We start from the raw sequence: 23,462 nt of genomic DNA on the forward strand, positions 1-23,462 counted from the left end.
GAGCACCCGACTGCTCTTCTGAAGGTCCAGAGTTCAAATCCCAGAAACCACATGGTGGCTCACAACCATCTGTAATGAGATCTGACTCCCTCTTCTGGTGTGTCTGAAGACAGCTACAGTGTACTTACATATAATAAATAAATAAATCTTTAAAAAAAAAAAAAAAAGAAGTTCAGGAATAGTTCCAGCAGGCTACAATCAAGGCATCTGCAGGGCTGGCCTGAGAATGTAACCCAGTAGGGAGAGTGCTTGCCTGGCATTCTTAAAGCCACTGTTCTATCCACAGCATTGCTTAAAATGGGCACAGTGGTTCATACCTGTAATCCTAGCACTTGGGAGGAAGAGGCAGGAAGACCAAGGTCAAGGTAGTTCAAGGTTAGTCTGGGCTACATAAAAATCTTCTCAATTGGTACATAAGCATTTACTTTTCTCATAGTCTATAGTCAGAAATTACCTTTTCATTCTGTAGTCCTGTGTAGTTCATATAAACTGGATTCAGATTAAATATTAAATATTATTCTGGAAGCTGGCTAGACAGCTCAGAGGGACAGGAACACAGAATTCATTTGGAACTTTTGGAACTTTTGAGAGGATCCCTAGCATTCTGTACTCCTTGCTTTCACAACTGTTAAAACTGTAGAATGATGAGAGAGAGAGAGAGAGAGAGAGAGAGAGAGAGAGAGAGAACCATCTAAAGAAAGGAAGCCAGGCATGGTGGCACACGCCTTTAATCCCAGCACTTGGGATTAAGAGGCAGATGGATTTCTGAGTTCGAGGCCAGCCTGGTCTACAAAGTGAGTTCCAGGACAGCCAGGGCTACACAGAGAAACCCTGTCTCAGAAAAAAAAAAAAAAAAGAAAAAAAAAAGGAAGGAAGTGGGCAGGGGAGGAAGAAAGAAAAAACAAAGACACCTGCTGTATTGTTTTCTAGAGGCCACAGGAGAATGTTTTTGTTTTGCTAGTTCTAGAAGCTTCTCTGACTCCTTGGTTCTCTTCAAAGCCAGGAAAACTGCCTATCTCTGAGCAACCCCTCAGTGACTATGCCTCCCTGCGGTTTTTCCTTCTGCCTCCCTCTTCCGGTTTAAGAACTATGAAAAACAGGACAACTCTCCTAACGCAGTGCACTTTATTATCGCTGACAGGTTTACATCCCCTGTGTGACCCTGCACATTCCTAGGGCATTTGGTATTCTGGGGATGAGGATACACAGGTCTTTTGAAGGAAGGGCGTATTGCATTATCCCGACTACTGCAAACACAGGATGTTCACATAGATGCATGCTGGCAAACTTGCAGACAAAATGGGCAAACCCTTCAACAAAAGTAACTTTGAAATCATAAAACAAAACAAAGCAAAGCTCACCCTTTACCAAGGAAGCTTCGGACGTCACCCAGGCCAGGCAGTTTCTCGGAGAGCCTCAGAGCCGGTCAGCCCACCATGGAGCCTTTCTGAAAGCTCCAGCACTGGTTCTCATCTACCCCTGGGCTACTGGCATTTCTTGTTTTCCCAAAGGGATACTCACATCATCTGCTTATTTTAAACATTGGGTTTTTTGTTTTGCTTTTGAGGTAGAGTCTCACTGTGTAGCCCTGGTTAGCCTAGAACTCACTATGTAGACCAGGCTGGCCTCAGCCTCACAGAGGACCACTTGCCTCTGCCTCCTGAGTGCTGGGATTAAGGTACTCAGTGCCTCAATAGGCTGAAACTGGATTCCGTTCAGCTCCTGTGGATGTGGATCCTGCCCTTTGCTCTCGTTGGAGATTCTGCTCAGCCAGCAGCCTCTGCTGCCTGGATGCTATTAGCTAGACAGAAGCCATGTGTGGCCTCTTCTTTACCAGTGTCTTGAACTTTGTTTTTTCTTTCTCCCCATTTCTAGCTGTACTTGGGTCTTTGATCCATTCCGAGCTGCAGTTTGCAGAGGCAGAGAGATGGACATTTTATTCTTCTGTGTGTGCATACGCACACCCTGCCTGTCATTTCTCCTTGTTTCTTGCACCTTTGTCAAGAATATGCAGGCTGGAGAGAAAGCACAGCAGTTAAGAGCACTGGCTGCTCTTGAGGAGGACCCAGGTTCAATTCCCAGCATACACATGATAGCTGACCCCCATTTGTAACTCCAGTTCTAGGAGATTTGAAGTCCTCTTCTGGTGTCTGCAAACACTGCACATAGTGCACAGACACATATACAGACAAAACAGTCACACACATAAAATAACAACACTAAATGGAAAAAAAAAAACTGTGGTAGTTTGAATGTCTCCATAGGCTGGAGAAATGGCTCAGCGGTTAAGAGCACTGACTGCTCTTCCAAAGGTCCTGAGTTCAAATCCCAGCAACCACATGGCTCACAACCATCCGTAATGAGATCTGGCGCCCTCGTCTGGAGTGTCTGAAGACTGCTACAGTGTACTTATATGTAATAAATAAATCTTAAAAAAAAAAAAGAAATAAAACAAAAGAATGTCTCCATAGGCTCATACATTACATTATTCGACCCCCAGCTAGTTGAACTGTTTTAGAAGGATTAAGAAGTGTGGCAAGGGCTGGTGAGATGGCTCAGTGGGTAAGAGCACCCGACTGCTCTTCCAAAGGTCCAGAGTTCAAATCCCAGCAACCACATGGTGGCTCACAACCATCCGTAACGAGATCTGGCGCCCTCTTCTGGAGTGTCTGAAGACAGCTACAGTGTACTTACATATAATAAATAAATAAAAAAAAATCTTTAAAAAAAAAAAAAAAAAAAAAAAAAAAAAAAAAGAAGTGTGGCAAGTTCCAGGAAAAGCCAGGGCTACCCCGAGAAATCCTGTCTCAAGAATCCAAAAGCAAACACAACAACAAAAAAAGGAAGAGCCTGGAGTTGAGGATTTTGGTTAAAGTGTCCCTAGTATGAGTAACACAGAGATTCAAGCAATCTGCATCAAAACTCCAATGCCATTTTTCAGGGAGGGAGGGAGGAATCTGAGAGTCACAGTAGTACTTTGGTAACTGATTGTTGCCAGGAGGAGAGCGCCACCTACTGTCTAGTTTTAGAATGCAGTGGTAAGGCTGCTTCAAGTCCTCTTGAAAAATCCTCTGGCCTCTGCACATGCACACCAGGATACATACTGCACACCCGCCCCACCACACACACACACACACACACACACACACAAGAAACTTTGCAGTTATACACTACACTTCAATAATTCAATGAAACAGATAAAAATCACTTGTTTTTACTTTTTAAAATAAACATAAGCTATATACACCGTGGAGCCAGGATGACCGGCACAGATCTCATAGAGTATGGATGATGGTCCGGCTGCGAAGCTGCTGAATATAGTCCTTGGCGTGGTCAACTGCTGTCTTGGGTACTTCAGGTGGGGGTGGGGGTCCTTCCACCAGCTTTACAAAATAGTGGCAATAGACCTTCTCCATGATGCCAAAGCGACCTCGGCCATGGTAACGGATGCGCTTCAGGCACTGGCCTCTGCCTGAGGTAGACTCAGCTAGAGGAAGGAAAGAGAATTATGGGAAATGCCTGCTATCCATAGGACTACATCTGTACCAGCTGATAGGTTCTGACCCATCTTTTAGTAGATCATAAGCGTGCAGGAGCTTGGTGGTTGGCTAGCACACAGTCCTCTCAAACACAAGTCTCTTGAGCACTAACCAGGAACAATGCACTGCTCTAGAGGAGGCATGGACCCACTGCCAGATTACGTTGGACAGAAAGACAGAAAATACAGTAATAGCTTCAATTAATGGAAAGTTTCATGAATCAAACAAGTCTGACTAAGGCGACACAGATAGGATGGAAGAGATGCCAAGAGGCATCCCTGAGAGCAGGTGTGGTACTGGTGCATAATCCAGGAAGCAGAGGCAGGAGAATCAGGATTTCAAAATCATCCTTAACTATACAGCAAGTTTGAGGCCAGTCTTTTTTTTTTTTTTTTTTTTTTTTGGTTTTTCCAGACAGGGTTTCTCTGTATAGCCCTAGCTGTCCTGGAACTCACTCTGTAGAACCAGGCTGCCTCTGCCTCCTGTGTGATGGAATTAAAGGCATGTGCCACATGACATTAAGCCTCAGAAATAAAAATAAAAGAGTCATCCCAGAGAGAGAGAGAGAGAAACCTGACCTGAGACCAGAATCTCCCCTATCCCTGCTCCTAATGCAAGCACGCTCGGCTTGCTTAGGCAGATGCTGGGGCACACTGACACTGAGCATGATGTGTAAGAGGCACACAAACAAGAGATGAGCATGGGGGCAGGTTACATATGGTCCTACAGGCAAAGGAAAACTCCATTCCAGCACCCAGGCAGACAAGGCAGGGATGGGACCACCAACAGCTCAGTACAGAAAGCAGTGGCCATGCAAGCCTGACAACATGAGGTTGCCCTTGGAATCCACATAAAGGTGCAAAGAGATGTGACTCCACAGAACTGCCTTCTGACCCCACCTATGGTGCACACCGTGGCCTAGGCACATGTACTACCTTGGATATTCTCCACAGTGCCCCAGTCACATGGCTGTGCGGGTGTCTATGGCATGCTGGCTCAGGTGTGTGCTCAGGATGGTGCAGCTGCCAGGTGCTCGGCCTAGTCTCAGTTTCTGAGTGTTTAAGGTTCCCACTGCCCGACCTGGCTAAGGATGTTGAATTTGTTTCCATATATTTTATATTATTCTCTTAAGAATTATGTGATTCATTTGCTCAATCGTTGATTGGATGATCCAGTGGTTTTGGTCTGCCTGTGTTTCTCTCTCTTGTGCAGACCAGCAGGTCTTTCAGCCTGATTACTAGAAGGCTCCATCTCAGTCATTCTTATGACAGAGGCACATTATAAAAACGACCTTTAAGAGCTAGAGCAATGGCTCAGAAGTTAAGAACACTGGCTGCTCTTCCAGGGGTCCTGAGTTCAATTCCCAGCAACCATGTGGTGGCTCATAGCCAACTATAATGGAGTCTGATGCCCTCTTCTGGCCTGCAGGGATACATGCAGATAGAGCACTCATACACATAAAATAAATAAGTCTTTAAAACAAAACAAAAATGACCCTGAAGGTTTACATGTGAACCTTTATTCACCTCCTTCCACTTGACAATTCATCTATCTTTTCTGTCCACCACCCCTCTGCCCCCAATAATCTATGTAACTCTAGCTGTCCTAGAACTTGCTCTGTAGACCAGACTGGCCTTGAACTCACAGAGAGCCATCTGCTTCTGTCTCCTAGGTGTTGGCACTAAAACGTGTGCCCCACGATTAAAGATAAATCTATCTTCTAGGTAACTTGTGGTCATCCACAGTTTTATGGCAGCGCGAGCCACTCTGTGTGTACTAGTCACTGGTGCGGGACTTCACACTCTCAACCCCATTCAGAACAAGCACGGAGACGCTGGCAAGTCTCCCACTCATGACACAGTGGCACTGCGGTGCTAAGGACTACAGGAGGTCCTTGCCAATGGGCAACTGGCCTAATATACAGATACCAGAGACATCCCAGGTGCTGAAGATGGAAAGAGTCTTACCTATGTGTAAGTTGGATCTGAACTCCACATTATGGTCTCTCACTGCCATGTCTTGTGCTTCTAAGAGAACCTTAAATGACAGGAGAAGCCGGCTCATATGGTGGGATTAAATATCTCTCATCTTTTGTTGTCTAAAATATACTTTTTCAAGCCTATACTTCACAATGAACTTTTATTTGTTTATTTATTTATTTATTGGTGGGTTTTGTTTTGTTTTTTGAGACAAGTTATCACTTTGTAGCTCCTGATGCTTTGGAACTCACAGAGATTGGTCTGCCTCTGTATTCCAAGAGTGCATTTGTAACTACATCCAGCCACAATGAACTTCAATTGCTGGTTGTATCAAGGAAAATGGTACAGTGAGGATTCCTTCCTCAGAATGAATTAGGAGCCATCACCATCCTGCTGAGCCTTGGAGGCTCTGTAAGGGAAGGAGGACAGCCTATACCCGTAGGCCATGCCATTAGCAAAGAACACTGAATCTGAGTCAGGGAACAGCCACATGCCTGCACATTAGTACTGCACCCAGCGAGACACTGGAGACCCTAGGGACCACCTATGAACAAACACAAGCCCACGGCCAGAGGAGAAGTATTAGAGACAGCACACTTCCATGTTTCCTGGGTGGATGCCAAGGCTTCCTCTACGTAATTACTCACATTTAATCCTAAGCTCTCACTGTCGGCTCCCCAACCCTCAGAAAGGACTCTTTAAAACAGCAAAAACAAAAAAAACAAAACAAGACCATACCAAGTCTGGAATGGAAGTGCAGCTTATTGGTAGAGTTCCTCCCTGGCATACACTAGGCCCTGAGTTTTATCTTCAGTATCACCCTCAAAATAAGCCCCGAATCATGTTTTTTTAAAAGATTTCCAATCACTCCACCAACAATTTAAAACAAAACAACAACAAAAAAAAGTGTCTGGTGCAGGTAAAGGCTCCTGAGGAAACCCATGTGAAGAATGAAAAGCACCCATTCTCAGGAAGAACAAGGGATGTGAGAGACTTAATTAAACCAGGAACAGCAGGTCCTCATCTTATAAAAATACATGTGTACAGTAATTTCAGGAATCTAGGATTTAGGCTTAAAGATGACTGCATGCCCACCCCTCCCAACCATCAAGTCTTACCTCTTTAATGATCTGAGCCCCCTTTTTATCATTGAATTCCAGCTGCGCCAAAGCCTGATCAATGGACATGCCTCGTATCTAAAGAGGGACAAATGAATGAACAAACTCAAAAGCAATATTCACGGGGGCTGGCGAGATGGCTCAGTGGGTAGGAGAACTGACTGCTCTTCTGAGGGTCCTGAGTTCAATTCCCAGCAACCGCATGGTGGCTCACAACCACCCGTAATGAGATCTGAGTTAAACCCAAGCAAAATAGAAAAAAAAGAGGTTTGAACTGGATCCTGCCTCTTGGTTATAACCAAACTTAAGAGCTGCAAGATAAAACCAACAGCTTATGTGTAACACTTTCAGAACTATTAAGGCAGACATGACGGAGAGACAGGCTTACAGCAACCACACTCCTCCACCTTTCATGAGATAAATGATCCTGTATCTGCTGCATTCCTGCTCCTCACTAAGAATACACAAGAACCAACAGGATCCTGAGGTTAAACCTCTTTGTACAGATAAGTAAGCAAGTGTCCTGGGTTCTCTCTCCCTTCTTCACCAAGATAAACACTTAACCTACCGTGTCAGGATATGTTTAATTGTCTCTCTTGATAACCTGCCGGTCACTGACCATACAGTGACACTCCCTACTCCTTGGGGAGACTGGGATAATAATCATTCCTATTCCAGTCCTCAGGACGAAGCCACAGCTTCTTTCACTGTGTATCACGTGGGTAGGCATGTTAGCTTACCATCTTTGCCAGGTACCACATCTTGTCCTTGCTGTATTTTATTTGTCTCCGACAATGGTAAATTTCCTTGCGAGTAGGAAAAAAAGAAAAACATTGTTACAGCAGGTTCATTGAAGTGACAGTGGCACAGCCACTAGTACCCATACTCTATACCCAATGACAAAACTATTGTCACAGGAAATAAAACAAAATACTACAAAGATTCTAGGGAGTCTTTAGACAAATTTGCCTTTTTTCAATGTCTCATTATGTTAAAAAAAAAAGATTAGTAAGAAAGAAACAGAAACTATGATCTTTTCAAATTTACATACATTATATGTATGCATGTTTTGTCTGCATACATGTGCATCAGTGCATACCTGGTGCCCGTGGAGGTTAGAAGGCACTAGTTCCCCTGAAACTGGAGTTACATATGTGTGCTGAGAATTGAACTCGGCCCTCTGCAAGAACAAGTGTTCTTAACCACTGAGCGACCTCTCCAGCCCTTAAACTATAATTTTTTGACCAAGTAGATATTGAATAATTCACAAGTCACAAAGCGCTTTTTAGTAGGTTCAGTTGGGAGAGGAACCATCTTATAATCCTTTCGGAAACTGAAACTGACAAACCATGTGGCTTCTTCAAGACCTAAAACCCTGTGAGCAGGGGGAGCAGCCAGGCACGGGAGGGACCCAGAGACAGCATGGGCGCCTCCCGAGGTGGTCTGAATGAAAATGGCTGACAGGGAGTGGCATTATTTGAAAGGACTGGGCCACGATATGGCCTTGTTAGAGTGCCCTGTGGCCTTGGTGGAGGAAGTGTGTCAATGCAGGTGGCCTTTGAGGCTTCAGAAGCTCAGGTCAGGCCCAGTACTTCTTTCTCTCTCTGCTGTCTGCTGATCTGGATGGAGAACTCTCAGCTTCCTCTTCCACACCATGTCTGCCCGCATGCCACCACGCTGCCCACCATGGCAATAATGGACTAAACCTCTGAACCGTAAGCCAGCCCCAATTAAATATTTTCTTTTATAAGAGGTGTCATGGTCATGGTGTCTCTTCACAGCCATAGAAACCCTAAGACATTCCCAAAGTTCTCCAAAGACTCTAAAAGTCCACCTTCTTCCCACTATTTGCCCTCCTACCAGGCTGTCCTGTGTCCTGGAACTCACTCTGTTGACCAGACTGGCCTCGAATTCAGAAATCCACCTGCCTCTGCCTCCCAAGTGCTGGGATGCCTTTTTTTTAATTGATGGTTGAAGTTGTAACTCAGTTGTAAGAACGTTTCCCTGGCTTTGAGCCATGGCACTGCATACACAACATGTAGTAGTGCTCACGTGTAATTCCCGAACCTTATAGCAGATGCATGCCTCCACAAATTCACTTAAAGCTGGACTTTGCTTTACATGTCACTAGAATAATCTCTGACAGTCTGAAGTATGCAACACAATAATTTTATCGCTGAGCAGCTAATAAGAAGATACATCTTTGGTAGGCATCCAATGATTCAATACAAACCTGAAGTTTAAAGGTTTGCACATTATAGAAAGAAACAAAACTGTAATTGTGCCTAAATTCAAACACACAATGGTTAAAACAACATTTTCCAACTCATTATGCTTCCATCATCTGGGTATGCTGGCACACAACTTTAATCCCAGCACTCTGGATGCAGAGGCAGGCAGGTCTCTGTGACTTTGGGGGCAGCCTGGTCCATATAGTGAGAACAACCAGGGATACATGGATTCTGTCTCAAAAAAGCCCGATGATGATGATGATGATGACAACGACGATGACGACATTACCAACAAGCCTCACGTAGTCAAAATCAGCATCTCAAACCCTTACGTCAGTTTAGGAGGCTAGGTAAAGGCAATCTGGTACAGTTAGGTCAGTTAATTAGAACATGTAAATTACTTCACAAAGCCCCTTTAACCCGGAGAAAAACCTCACTGCTTGGCACATAAGAACACAAGTACTGATCAAGCAGGGCGTGGTGGTGCACACCGTCAATCCCAGCACTTGGGAGGCAGAGGCAAGCAGGGTTTTGTGAGTTCAAAACCAGCTTGGGCTAAGTGTTGAATTCAAAACCAGCATAAGACCTGACTCAAAAGAAATTAAAAATAGTTTTAAAAACTAGGGGATTACTTCTCCCTACAAACTTACTGCTGGTCTCCGAGGTTCGCCAGGCAGTTGAGGTGGGTAAACAATTTTATTCTTCTTCTCCCATTTTCGAGAAATGTCAAGAGAAGCACTCGTGTGGATGCACGACGGCGGTAAAACCCTGAAAGGAAGGAAGCCCATAAGACAACAGAAACTTGGACCTCTCTACAGTTCCGGGAGCCACGTCACCACCACCCTGACAACTTCAGGCTCTCAGTCAGAAGTTCATTAACAGAATGCGTTATCCAGACACTACAGAGCTGGCTCATCTCCCCTCCAGATACACCTGCAATCTCTAGGCCTTCAAACTTTCTTCTCCAGTTTGAATCACGGGTATTTACATTTCTACATAGTTAAAGCCAGCGGCACACTGTCACTTCACTGGGCCTTGGTTTTCATGTATGTAAGAAAGAGGAAAGAGGCAATGTCTCTAAGGCCTCTAACATCATTTTATATCATCACTCACAGCAGGGTGACAGAACCATAAGCTGCTCAACTCTGACTTCAATCTTTCTAAGAAGCCATTAGGATAAACTATTTAACAAGATTTTGTGAGCGTGAGGTACCTACTGTCTGCCATCCCTTAAGAACTGCCTTGCATTTCTCAAAACCTCAATACAGATTTGGCAATCAATATGGTGTCTGGCAAATTAAATATGCCATGAATTAACAGTGGCAAAGTTTCATGAATACTTACAGGTTTTATGAATACTCAGGACTGAAATGGGTTTTAAACAGAATCAAACAACTATAATTATATTAAGTCAAAATATTGCTCCAAAGAAGCGATTCATTTGCAAGTACTATATATGTAATCGAAACTTCGGATGTACCCTACGGATCCATGCCAGTGCTAACTCAACTGCATAGGGTTGCTTGTGTCCTAGCACGACAGCGCATGGCCTAGGATCCCAGCCTCTGACTGGTAAGCAGAAGCCAGACTGACTTATGGCGAGAGACTCAAACAAACAAACAAACAAAAGGCTTTCTCGAGAGGCTCCAGAATGTTCTGCAGAGCAAAAGGCTCAAACTCCAGTTGCTGAGAAACAACAGCGAACGAATGTACAATGTCAGGCAAGCCTCGAGTCTCCAAACAGTCCTTGCCTACGGCAAGTGAATAAAGAAATAGCCAGGAAAGTTTGTTGGTATACCACACAAGGTCGAAGAGTCGAATCGTGCCTACGGAATAGGAAGAGGCTGGTCAGAAAACACCGAGAGGAGCCCCGGGAGGCAACAGTCTCTACGGGGTTCCGGGTCGGGCCGCCCTCCACCTAAGGCCGAAAGTACTGCCTGGCACACAAGTGCACTGTGATCGATGCAGACCAGGCGCAGCCTGCTAGGATCTTCGTGGCAGGACTCTTACCGCAGCGTCTGCGTTGCCCAGATCCTCAGGTTAGGTAGCCGCAGTGCACCTGCAACGTGAATACGAGCTGTCAACTTCGATTCTCTTTATCTCCTCCTTCCCAAATTCTAAGAAAGACTCAAGCCTTACCCAACTCTCGCAGTAGTGCGGCCGCCATGCTGAGCCCTACGGAAGCCTCCGGGTTCAAACGCCGACTATACGCATGCGCAGTCCGAGACCGGCTTCCCGGACCCGAAAAGTCAGAGTGCGTTGTCATGGAGACCAGGAATGCGTCGTCCTTGTGAAAAGTCTGGTCAGAGCAGTCTTTCTTTGGAGTGAAAGACCTCATAAAGACTGAAAATCAGAAAAACTGTGACCTCACCTCATAACAGCCTGAAAAGGGCAGGGGAACCTTTTAATCCTAAATATTTAAGGCCAAAGATAGAAGAAAGACCACTGATCCAAATCATAATGGCCAAGTTAATTAAAGCAAGCAATTAATTAAAGCAAGCTTTTTTTATTTGCATACAGGAACTGCCTTCCCCTAAAGCAACGTTTGAGAAGGCAGCCTCGGACGTGAGGTAGACAAGGTTTCTATAGCTCAGGGGTTGGGTGTTTCCAAATGGATTTGCTAGGTGGAGGTTACAGGAGCAGAACTAGAACAGGAGCAGACTAATAAGTTAGTCCCATAAACAGAAACAGACTAGTAAATTGGTCATAACCACCTCCTGAAAGAAAGTTATGATCACAAGGTGGTCCTAAGAAGGTAGTCATAAAAACCTTTTTTTGTTTGTTTGTTTTGTTTTTTGTTTTTTGTTTTTTGAGACAGGGTTTCTCTATGTAGCCCTGGCTGTCCTGGAACTCACTTTGTAGACCAGGCTGGCCTTGAACTCAGAAATCCACCTGCCTCTGCCTCCCGAATGCTGGGATTAAAGGCTTCCGGCCATAAAAACCTTTTGAAACAAAGGTAGGGTTAACAAGATGGTTTTGAAACAAAGACACAGTTGCCATTTTCTGGAACCCACAGAACCATGTATAGTTAAGATTACAGGTGTGGCATAGCCCAATCAGTGAGAAAGGGAGGTTTAATCATAAACAGGAATGAATCTAGTTTGCCTCTACTATAAGATAGCTTTTAAGCCTAAGATGGAGGCAGGCTGGTTCATCAAACTCTGTCTTCAGTGGGCCTCAGGGTTCTTGTTAAAAATGACTGTAACATCAGCATGTGGGAGACTGGTGTTAAAGAACCACGGTGATACACAAGCTGGGCTCTGTCTCAGAGAAAAGGAGCCTGGCGTAGCGCCACATGCTTGTAATCCCAGCGTATGAGAGGCTGAAGCAGGAAGATCTCCACCAGTTTGATTGTCACCCTGGGCTGCAAATTCCAGGCCACTCAGAACTACACAGTGAGACTCTATCTCAAAGGAAAAGAAAGAGGAAGGAAAGATCACTCTACTTACACAAATTTGTGAACATTACTGAGAAAACTCTTTCAGAAACCAAATTGCCTGGCATAGGGGCCCACACATTTAATCCTAGCACTCAGGAGGGCAGAAGCAGGTAGATCTCTGTGAACTCAACACAGTCTGGTCTACAGAGCAAGTGCCAGGCTAGTCAGAGCTGTATAATGAGATCCTGTCTCAAAAAAAAAAAAAAAAAAAAAAGGCCAATGGGATGGGGTGTCATCGAGATGGTCCAGCTGACAAGCTGAAGTCAGTCAGTCTCTAGGCCCCATATCATGGAAAGAGAGCACCAACTCATCGACCTCTGACCTCCATACACACATTGTGAAATATGAGCACGCACACACACACGCTAAATAAATAATAAAGACTAAGAGACGAGCTAATGCATTTGTATGCTCCTGGCAAAACTAGTGATCAATGTGGAGCCTGGTAACCCTGAATTTAGTGCCCTTAGGCTATGCTAGCATAGGTAAGGGCTCTCTATTAATGATAGCCATTGCAAGTTTCCATATGCCACATTCAGGAAGGGCTAACAGCAGTACAGAAGTGCAGTCGAATCTGAGCAAGTTGCTTGGGTTTGAGTTGTAAGCAGAGTCCACTTCTTTTTTCCCTCCACACCACTAACCAGTTCTCACAGCATAGGCGCTCCATCAAGCAGGAGGCGGGATGTCAAACCTCTGCTCTTTCATCTTTGAATACCCCAGTGCCCGGAATCAGGAATCAGAATACCCCCCAACTACAGAGTCTCTTCCTGTCCTTTCTGCTTCCTGACTCATTTCATTTATATTGACAGGCTCTCACACTATAGCCCAGGCTGCCTGGCTTGGAGCACATGGCAATCCTCCTGCCTGAGTGCTGAGCCAGAACTCAGATTCATTCTTATAGTATTTCAGCTAAATACACTCTTGCAACTGTCTTTAAAACACCTCCCAAAAACTGGCAAAGTAAGCTGCTATGTAGCATTTTAAAAACAAAAAACAAAAAAATCCAAAGCCCGGCGGTGGTGGCGCACGCCTTTAATCCCAGCACTTGGGAGGCAGGGGCAGGTGGATTTCTTTAGTTCGAGGCCAGCCTGGTCTACAAAGTGAGTTCCAGGACAGTCAGGGCTATACAGAGAAACCCTGTCTCAAAAACAAACAAACAAACAAACAAACAAACAAAAAAACTTGCCGGGCGTGGTGGCGCACGCCTTTAATCCCAGCACTCCGGAGGCGGAGGCAGAGGCAGAGGCAGGCAGATTTCTGAGTTCGAGGCCAGCCTGGTTTACAAAGTGAGTTCCAGGATAGCCAGGGCTATACAGAGAAACCCTGTCTCGAAACTCGCCCCCCCCCCCAAAAAAAAAAAACAAAAACAAAACAACTTAATTGGGATACTGAACTGCCTTGTCCAATCTGTCCCAGATGTTTCTCACTTAATAATACTTGCCTTGCTGGATTGGACAAAATAAGGAGCTTTAGTTAAATACAGGTATATATGGAGGTAAATGAACACAAATGCATTAGCTCATCTCTTAGTCAACCTTGAGGTTGGTAGAAACAGGGTATTGCACATCATGTTGGTCTTTATTATTTATTTATCGCGTGCGCGCGCGCGCGTGTGTGTGTGTGTGTGTGTGCTCAGTGGCTGGTTGGCGGGTTCCATAGGTCTAAATCCTTAATTAAGGAAAATACGTAACCTCAGGACCTGGAATTTAGTCCCAGGCGGCACACGGGAGCGAGAGGCGCGGGTTGGGCCTCAACGCGCTCCGTAGCGCCCGCCTCCAGGGGCGGGGTTTAACTCGATCCCGCCCCCTCCCGCTCCACGCCGCGGTTGCGAACCACCGTACCGGAGCTCCTCCGCTGAGCTTGGGCAGCCGCGGAGATGAAGCCGGAGCCGCGGACGCTGCCGCCGTCCCCCAACTGGTACTGCTCACGCTGCAGCGACGCGGCGCCCGGAGGCATCTTTGGCTTCGCTGCGCGGACCTCCGTCTTCCTCGTCCGCGTGGGCCCGGGTGCGGGCGCGAGCCCAGGGGCGCCCCCGTTTCGAGGTGAGCCCCTCACGGGTCGGCGCAGTCCTTCCTGCCGCCCTCTTGGGGGAGTTCTGTAAGTCGCTGGGTCCGGCGGCGCGTGCACGTGGCCCCTCACGCTTGGAGGGACTGACCCAGCCTAGACCCGGCGTTTAGGGTGCTCCTGGCCTTCCTACTTGGCCAAGGCCCTGCCGGCCCCTAGTACGCCCCCTGGGGTGGGGGCTGTTCTCCCTTCTCTGCTCCCGCTGGGCAATTACTTGACGTTGAGGTCTGTAAGGTGAGTGGGGAGAGTCTGAATTGGCGCCAGAGGCGATGAAGCCTGTCTGACTTCCAGCTACTTGGGAGGCTGAGGCTGGAGGATTGCCGCGCGTTCATAGCCTAGGCTATGTAAAATGAGTTCCAGGCCAACCAATGGCTCCATAGCAAGATTCTAACTCAAAAGAAAACGAAACAAATACAAACCAAGGATTGATTTTTTTTTTCCTTGCGTTAAGAAATGCCAACTTATTGTATTCCTTTTGACCTATGGCAAAATTAAGTAAATATGGCTTTCACGTTCACCGGTGAGCCAGGACTGGACCTCAACCTGTAAACCTGGCTCGACAAAGGACGTGAGCATTGCTTTATAGATGAGAATACTGAGATTGAAAGAAAATGAACCCGAAGAAAGCCCCTAACTAAGTACAGGCATCACTGACACCCAGCGTTCCTGTCATTCGTCTGTAGATGTTTCTGTTCCATGTGTGTTAAATGTTTATCTGCTTGTTGTTTATCTAGCAACATGCAGTCTAACTGTCTGGATAGTGCTTTAGTTAACCAAGTCTGGTTTTGCTTGCAGTGGTAGGAGAGTTGGTGGGACACACTGAAAGAGTATCTGGTTTCACTTTTTCTCATCACCCTGGACAATACAACCTCTGTGCCACCAGCTCAGACGATGGGACTGTGAAGGTTTGGGATGTAGAGACCAGGACTGTAGTGACAGAACACACACTCCATCAGGTAATGTGCATCCTGAGGCCTCAGATTGTTTTAACATCTCATCCTTATGGAGGAGTGCTACTCATTTTTGTTGGTTACTTAGATATGTTGGAAAGTCTCTCAAGTCCTTTTTTTTTTTTTTTTTTTTTTTTAAAGATGCATGTTTTGTTTAGAAAGTAGAGTTTCTGGTAGCGGCTGTAACTTGGCTAGGTAGAGAGCCTGGCTAGCATACTCAAAGCCCTGGGCTCAGTCCCCAGAACTGCGTAAATGGACATGGTGGTGCACACCTGTAATCATAGCACTTGGAAAGTGGAGGCAAAAAGATAGTCATTCTCATATATATATATGAGATGTTTCCAATGTATGTCTGCACACCAAAGGGGGGCATTCAGATCCCATTATAGACCGTTTAAAATTACCGTGAGAGCTCTGGGAATCGAACCTGGGACCTCTTGATAAGTCACCACTGAGCTGTTCTCCAGCCCGTTGAGCAGTTTAATCTCCATGAAAGTAAGAGAGAATTGGCTCCACAGAGCCTTCTGCCTTCCACATGCTCGGCTGTGGCACATGCTCTCCCAACACAGTAAATAGAAAATGTAGGGGCTGGAGAGATGGTTCATCCATTAAGAGTGCCTCCTACTGTCCCAAAGAACCCAAGTTGGGTTCCCATCACCCTTGTGGGTTGGCTCATAACCAGCTCCAGATCCAGGGAATCCATTCACCTCTTCTGGCCTGCATAGACACACACGTGGCTTTGCACACATGAGTAAAAAGTGTGTGTGTGTGTGTGTCTGTGCACGTCCAGGTCAGTATCCCCAGGCATGGTGGTGCATAGCTGCAATTCTAGAATTCTAGTACTCAGGAGACAGGCAAGAGGATTGCCTTGAGTTCCAGGCCAAAATTACAAAGTATATTTTGGTCTCAAAACCACATAAAAAGCTTTAACTTTAGATTTATATATTGTTATGCAGGTAGCTATAGCATATTTCTTAAGTACCTGTAATGTGCGTAGCATTAGGCTGGTTTACAGCCTGACACTGACAAATGAGACTCATCTGGCTCTGCTTTGTTTGAAGCATACAATATCAGCACTGCATTGGTCTCCGACAGTTAAGGACTTAATAGTCTCTGGGGATGAAAAAGGAGTTGTTTTCTGTTACTGGCTTAACAGAAATGACAGCCAGCACCTCTTCACAGAGCCCAGGACCATATTCTGTCTGACGTGTTCACCTCATCACGAAAATCTGGTAGCCATTGGGTGAGTACCGAGTACTGTGCTGTCTGCTGGTGGTTTGGCTTAATCTATGATCCTGCTTTTCTTTCCTCTTGCCTGTGTGCCTCAGACCTCAGAGGAAGACAGCAGCCCAGGGTGTCATATGTTCCTGTGAGCTCTAGTTCCAGACTTTGCTCTGCTCCCCATATTTCTATGACACTGTGTTTTCTTCTTTCTTTATGTCTAAATTTTCAAGCCACCCTTCAAAAGTTAGAAGTGCCTTCTTTCTCTCTTGTCTGACTTAGACTATCTTTGGATGTGGTGTTAACTGTAGAGTGTCAGGTGACTCTGCTTTATGTACCTCACAAATAGGACAAAGAAAGCCAGCTTCATGATACCCTTTATGAAGCCTTTGGATGTACAAAATAGTTTGTGTCTGACTTGGGAACATTTATGAAGAAAGGCTAGAGGTGCTAGATTATAACTCAGAAACATTGGCTACCACTAGGAAATCAAAGCAGAAATTTGGTAGGAGTAAACATAAGCTATTTTTCTTAAGCTAAGTATAAAATACTTTAAGGTTTTTTGGTTGGTTGTCTTTTTACCATGTATAGTTATTTTGCTTGCATATGTGTTTTGTGTACCATGTGTTTGCAGTGCCCTAGGAGACCTGAAGAGGGCACCAGATCCTCAGGGACTGGAGTGACAGATGGTTGTGAGCCACCTTGTGAATACTGGGACTTTGGTTCCTCTAGAAGAGCAGCTAGGGCTCTTAAGGGCTGAACTGTCTCTCTAGCTCCCAATAGATACTTTTTAACGTGTGCAAAATAATTCACTTTTTAAAAAGCTATTAGAATCTATGGGTTTCTGCTGAATTCATAGATTGACACTTAGGTACAGTTTAACGGTTCTTGTTAAGTTCGTAGTTGGAAAGCAGTATCATTTGTGGAGCTAAGGATGTGGCTCCTCCGGCAGAGGGCTTCTCTAGCACATACAAAGGCCTGCACTCAGTCCCAGGTACTGTATAAAGCAAATATGTTGGTTCATGCTGTGATCTCAGCCCTTGGGAGGTGAATGAAGTTCATTATCACTCTTGGTGCATAGTAGGTGTGCGGCCAATCTGTGATGTGTAAAGCTGTCGCAAAAAAAGTTTATCAGTTAACTGTTTTCATTGCTAAAATCTTTTCCCCTTTCAGGGCAGCAGCAATGCAGACAAGCTGTAAACTTAGTGGGTACTGGGAGGAGTGGGTAGAGAAGAGGAGGAAAGCCTTGTCTTTTGAGTTAGGGTCTGCCTTGGAAGTCTGTAAACAGCTGTAAAAAGAGGTGGGGCGTGGTGGAAAGGGAGTCTCCAGAGAAAGAGTAGTCTAGAGTCTCAGGGTAAGCATATGTGGGATTTGACCTGGTATCTAAACAGGCAGAAAAGAAAAAAGAAAGTTCTATGATACTGTGCTGCTTGGGTTAGAACTCAGACAGGTGAGAGGCTTGGCAGTGTCAATCTACAGGTTCCTGAAATGTTTCTAACTTATTTTTCAGCTACAAAGATGGCATAGTGGTTATCATTGACATCAGTAAAAAGGGAGAAGTTATTCACAGACTTCGAGGCCACGATGATGAAATCCACTCCATAGCCTGGTGTCCTCTGCCTGGTGAAGACTGCTTATCCATCAACCAAGAGGAAAACTTGGGTAAGATGATGGAAGGAGAGCTCTGCTCTTTCCAGACCTAAAGAACTAAGTGTTGAGTTGCAGCTTCTGAATTATACTTAGACCCTGAGCCTCACAGAGCAAACTAGGAAACGGGGAGGAGCTGACTTTGCAGAGTTACTTTGTAACCACAAGTGCATGTTCGTGTAAATTAAAAATAAGCAGTTACTAGCTGCTCTTCCAGAGGTCCTGAGTTCAATTCCCAGCAGCCACGTGGTGGTGCACAGCCATCTGTTAAGGGGTCTGATCCCCTCTTCTAGTGTGCATGAAGACAGAGCATTCATATATATATATATATCTTTAAAAAATAAAATCTCTATCTCTTTCCTAGAAGAACCTGACATTCCCAATGGGAAGCTTATAGCAGAAACCCCCATCACAAAAGGCTGCTACTTAGCCACAGGAAGCAAAGATCAGACCATTCGAATCTGGAGCTGTTCCCGAGGCCGGGGTAAGGTTGATGCCTAGAGGTTATCCTGCTTTCTTTTCTGTTGCTATGGTAACACAACTTGGAGGGACTAAGAGTGATTGCAGGTTAGTTATAGGTTCTGGTCCATCATTTTATTACTTTTTTTTAAGAATTGATTTGCTTTTATGTGTATACATGTTTTTGCATAGACATATGTCTGTGTGCTATGTGTGTGCTCAGGGAGGCCAGAAAAAGGCACTGGCTTCTCTAGGAGCTGGAGTTATAAACTGTTCTTGGTCACCATGTTGGTGCTAGAGAGCAACAAGTCCTCCTAACTGGTGAGCTGTTTTCTTCCACTGCTCTGCAACCCATTCTTCAGAGGAGTCAGAATGAATCGGGCTGTCTCTTCCACAGTGAGGAGCAGAGAGGAGAGGATTGCTGCCCACCTCTGCTCAGCTTTCTCTACGCTTAGCAGCTCAGGACCTAAACCCCCGAATGAACAGCACCACCCATCTGCAGGCTGTGCTCCAGCTCCTTTCTGCTGCTCTGATAAAACACAGACCAAAAGAAACTTGGGGGTGGGGGTGTTGTTTCAGCTTCTAAATTACAGTCTGTCACTGAGGGAAGTCAAGGTGGGACCTTGATGCAGAAACCGTCCAATGGAGGAATGCCATGTGCTGCCTTACTCCCTGGCTCAGCTGGCTTTTTTTGGATAGCCTGGGACTGCCTACACAAGAAATGATACATCCCATAGTGGGCTGGACCCTCTTTACAAATTGACAGTCACCCACAGTCATACTCAGAGGCCAAACTAATCTAGATAATCCCTCACTGAGGTTGTCTTTCCAAGTTTCCTGTTTTGTCACAGTGTCTCTTCAGTGGCAAATTCTGTACTGTTGCAGTAGAATTATCTGTTTGTTTTGTTTCATCTCGTTTCAAGAATATCATCTAGCTAAAATCTTGCTTGCCAGAAAGTTGCTGTCCCTTATAACCTGTTTAGACCTCTCTGTTCTGGACACCTGGCCTTTGTGTCTGTTTTCTGGTGCCTTCTAGAGGGCAAGAACCCCGGCTTTGCTGAAAGAGCCTTCCCTGCCTGGCGTGCAGAGTAAGGCTGTCCTAGATCTTGCTATGTAGATAGACCAAGCTGGCCTCAAACTCACAGAGATCACGTGAGAGCAAGATCTTTACTGTAAGAATACGAATAATGAGCTTTCCTTGAGTGTTAAGAATGGAAAAACAAGCCGGGTGTGGTGGCGCATGCCTTTAATCCCAGCACTCGGGAGGCAGAGGCAGGCGGATTTCTGAGTTTGAGGCCAGCCTGGTCTACGAAGTGAGTGCCAGGACAGCCAGGGCTACACAGAGAAACCCTGTCTTGAAAAACCAAAAAAAAAAAGGAAAAACGGTGATACAGACTCAGTGTGCGCACTGAGCCCATGAACAAACTGGCTATGTTACATTGTCTTCAAATTTTTATTTAGCACTGTGAGGTAGGGACTTTGTGTGCATGAAGGCACACATCACCCTTATGTGAGTTCTGGGGATCAGACTCATCTGTGTGGCAAGCACTTTGTCTAGAGCCATCTCGCCAGGCCCATCACTTGGTTCAAATTAGGCTAAACATCCCTCTTCCCCCACAAGACACCTGCCTGAGAACCCGTGAACACAATAGCTGTCCACAGTAGTCTTGTGTTCTTGTACAGCAGACCTGCTGGACAGTACTGAGAGTACTGAGGGGTCTCTGTACTCCACTTGGAGTCTCCCGAATCACATCTCTGAACTTGGACCCTGGCGTGTATGTGTTGGTTTGTTTTGTTTGAGACAGGGTTTCTCTGTGAAGTCTTGGCTGTCCTGGAACTTGTTTTGTAGATCAGATGTTCCTGAATCTGCCTCCTGAGTGCTGGAATTAAAGGTGTGCTCCACCATACACTACTGGCATGTATGTTTTTAAAGCTGTGCTTGTGGTTCTGATGGCCAGTACAGATGATTGGGTCAGTGCTGGTGAAGGTTTCACAGGGGTTTCATATCAGATGTCCTACACAACAGTTATTTACATTATGGTTTATAACTGCAAAATAGCAGTTATGAAGTAGCAACAAAATAATTTTATGGTTATGAGTCATGACATGAGGAACTATATTAAAGAGTTGCAGCACTAGGAAGATTGAGAACCACTGAACTAGGAATAAGAGTTAACTAGGAGAATTCCACTATCCTGGAGTTATTGAAAAGTCTCAGGTTAGGTTCTCATTCTAATTAGGAACTCAATCCCCACACAAAGATACTAGCATGTGTGCATGTTCATGCACAAACAACCTTTGCAGGCCAAATAACCTTTGGTGACATTACTTAGGCACCATTTACAGACAAGATTTGGAACTTGACAAGCCAGCTAAGCTGGGAACCCTGTTTCGCCACCCTCGCAGCTGGACAAGCATTTTTTTTTTTTTACTGTGCCTGGTTTTGAATATGGGTTTTGAGGATCAAACTCAAATCTTAATGCTTGCAAGGCAAGCATTTTACGGGCTGATCTGTCTCCTAAGCCTGTCCCAGATAAAGGTACAACTTTTCAAGTTTCAAAGGGTTTCTCTGTGTGGTCCTGGCTGTCCTGGCACTCACTTTGTAGACCAGGCTGTCCTCGAACTCAGAAATCCGCCTGCCTCTGCCGACATGTTCTTTCTTGTGTGTGCACATGTATGTAGAGGTGATGTTGCATGTCTTCCTTGGTTCTTCATGTTTGTTTTTTCTCTCAGCCTTGTCTTGTGAGACAGGTCTTAACTGAACTTGCTGCTCAGAGATGAGGCTAGATCAGCAACTGGTCAGCAGCTCCAGGGATCTGCCTGTGTCTGTAATGAGGTGATAGGTGTACCCCACTGCACCAGGCTGCTGCTTCTTTTTCAGTGGGTGCTAGGGGCCTAAGCTGAGGTGTGCATGCTTGCATGGCAAGCAGTTTCATCACTCTAGCCCCCAAGATTTTACTGTTAATTAGCCAAACAGTTTGTAAACCATAGAATTGAGGGTTGCTGGGAGGGGCACGCTACTATTTCCCTGTTCTGAGAGCAGATCGACTTTCCTCTAATCTACAGGTGTAATGGTTTTGAAATTGCCCTTCCTGAAGAGAAGAAGTGGGGGTGTGGACCCAACAGTTAAAGAACGGCTTTGGTTGACACTTCATTGGCCTAAGAACCAACCAACACAGCTGGTATCCAGTTGTTTTGGGTAAGTGTTGGGGTCATACTCTTTCATAAATACTGTTTTCCTGTTGAGATCCAAAATTCTAGGCTTGTGTGTTCAGAAAATACAGAAATAACCAAGATTTATGTTATCATTGTTATTCTTTCTTTCTTTCTTTCTTCCTTCCTTCCTTCCTTCCTTCCTTTCTTTTAATTCTTCATAATGTCTTTTTTTTATATTTTCTTTATTTACAGTTCAATTGTTATCCCCTTTCCCGTTTTCCCCTATGAAAACCCCCATCCCCTCCTCCCTCCCCCTGCTCACTGCTACCCAACCCACCCACTTCTGCTTCCTGGCCCTGGCATTCCCTTACACTGGGGCATAGAGCCTTCATAGGTCAAAGGGCCTTTCCTCCCATTGATGTCTGACTAGGCCATCCTCTGCTGCATATGCAGCTGGAGCCATGAGTCCTACCATTGTGTGCTCTTTGGTTGGTGGTTTAGTCCCAGGAAGCTCTTTGGGGGCAGGGGGGGTTACTGGCTAGTTCATATTGTTGTTCCTCCTATGGGGCTGCAAACTCCTTCAGCTCCCTGGATCCTTTCTCTAGCTCCTTCATTGGGGACCCTATGCTCAGTCCAATGGATAGCTGTGAGCATCCACTTCTGTATTTGTGAGGCACTAGCAGAGCCTCTCAGGAGACCGATATATCAGGCTCCTGTCAGCAAGCACTTGTTGGCATCCACAACAGTGTCTGGGTTTGGAAATTCTAAAAGGAATGGATCCCCAGGTGAGTCAGTCTCTGGATGGTCATTTCTTCAGTCTCTACTCCACACTTTGTCTCTGTAACTCCTTCCATGGGTGTTTTGTTTCCCCCTTCTAAAATGGATAGAAGTATCCACACTATGGTCTTCCTTCTTCTTGAGTTTCATGTCGTTTGTGAATTGTATCTTGGGTATTCCAAGCTTCTGGGCCAATATCCACTTATCAGTGAGTACATATCATGTGTGTTCTTTTGTGATTGGGTTACCTCACTCAGGATGATGCCCTCCAGATCCATCATTTGCCTACGAATTTCATAAATTCATTGTTTTTAATAGCTGAGTCTTTCTCTCTCTCTCTCTCTCTCTCTCTCTCTCTCTCTTTCTTTTTTTTTTTTTTTTGATTTTTTTTTTTTAAAGTTGAACAAATTTTTTTGTTTGTTTGTTTTAACGATTTATTTATTTATATGTAAGTACACTGTAGCTGTCCTCAGATACTCCAGAAGAGGGCATCAGATTTCATTACGGATGGTTGTGAGTCACCATGTGGGTGCTGGGATTTGAACTCGGGACCTTCGGAAAAGCAGTCGGCGCTCTTAACCACTGAGCCATCTCGCCAGCCCCTCTCTCTCTTTCTTTCTTTCTTTCTTTCTTTCTTTCTTTCTTTCTTTCTTTCTTTCTTTCTTCCTTCCTTCCTTCCTTCCTTCCTTCCTTCCTTCCTTTCTTTCTTTCTTTCTTTCTTTCTTTCTTTCTTTCTTTCTTTCTTTCTTTCTTTCTTTCTCCCTTTCAGACAGAGCCTCAGTTATGGCACAGATGGGCCTAGAACTCAGGATCCTCCTGCCTCAGCCTCTCAAGCGCCTCACTTTGCCCAGCCATCTTACCATGATAAATGATAGATGGGAA

The 23,462-nt window shown here is 45.3% G+C and overlaps 2 protein-coding genes across 13 annotated transcripts in view; one reads left to right on the plus strand and one right to left on the minus strand.

The window, feature by feature from the left end:
• Positions 1-3,184: 3,184 nt before the first annotated feature.
• Mrpl22 (mitochondrial ribosomal protein L22) lies at positions 3,185-11,088 on the minus strand. 2 transcript variants are annotated; one of them, XM_021177598.3, is made up of 7 exons: positions 11,007-11,088; positions 10,878-10,926; positions 9,518-9,635; positions 7,377-7,442; positions 6,637-6,714; positions 5,507-5,576; positions 3,185-3,487 (listed from the first exon to the last, which is right to left on the minus strand). In XM_021177598.3, the coding sequence occupies exons 1-7, from the start codon at positions 11,032-11,034 to the stop codon at positions 3,276-3,278; spliced, it is 621 nt and encodes a 206-aa protein (XP_021033257.1). In that variant the 5' UTR covers positions 11,035-11,088; the 3' UTR covers positions 3,185-3,275. The 2 variants fall into 2 exon arrangements, with proteins under 2 accessions (XP_021033257.1, XP_029338910.1); XM_029483050.2 differs by lacking the exons at positions 10,878-10,926; positions 11,007-11,088 and adding an exon at positions 10,666-10,852.
• Positions 11,089-14,109: 3,021 nt separating this feature from the next.
• Positions 14,110-23,462, plus strand: part of Gemin5 (gem nuclear organelle associated protein 5) — a 50,437-nt gene continuing 41,084 nt past the window's right edge. For 6 of the 11 annotated variants that reach the window (XM_021175736.2, XM_021175737.2, XM_029483775.2 and 3 more), the window contains exons 1-6: positions 14,110-14,348; positions 15,166-15,326; positions 16,382-16,563; positions 18,052-18,203; positions 18,553-18,672; positions 21,714-21,846. In XM_021175736.2, the coding sequence (XP_021031395.1) occupies positions 14,183-14,348; positions 15,166-15,326; positions 16,382-16,563; positions 18,052-18,203; positions 18,553-18,672; positions 21,714-21,846 (914 nt within the window). In that variant the 5' untranslated portion in view covers positions 14,110-14,182. Of the gene's footprint in view, positions 14,349-15,165; positions 15,327-16,381; positions 16,564-18,051; positions 18,204-18,552; positions 18,673-21,713; positions 21,847-23,462 lie in introns of those variants that run through there. The other 5 variants (XM_029483779.2, XM_029483777.2, XM_029483783.2 and 2 more) reach the window with 2 other exon arrangements.

This window comes from Mus caroli, unplaced genomic scaffold (genome assembly GCF_978045245.1).
Source record: "Mus caroli unplaced genomic scaffold, Mus_caroli_1 scaffold_13, whole genome shotgun sequence".
NCBI classification, from domain to species: domain Eukaryota; kingdom Metazoa; phylum Chordata; class Mammalia; order Rodentia; family Muridae; genus Mus; species Mus caroli.

Coding starts and splice junctions, on each gene's coding strand:
- Mrpl22 (XM_021177598.3), bottom strand. CDS start 11,034: ATGGCGGCCGCACTACTGCGAGAGTTGG. Junction 7,443..9,517: donor GCGAACCTCGGAGACCAGCA/GTAAGTTTGTAG, acceptor CCTACTCGCAAG/GAAATTTACCATTGTCGGAG. Junction 6,715..7,376: donor TGTGGTACCTGGCAAAGATG/GTAAGCTAACAT, acceptor GTCCCTCTTTAG/ATACGAGGCATGTCCATTGA.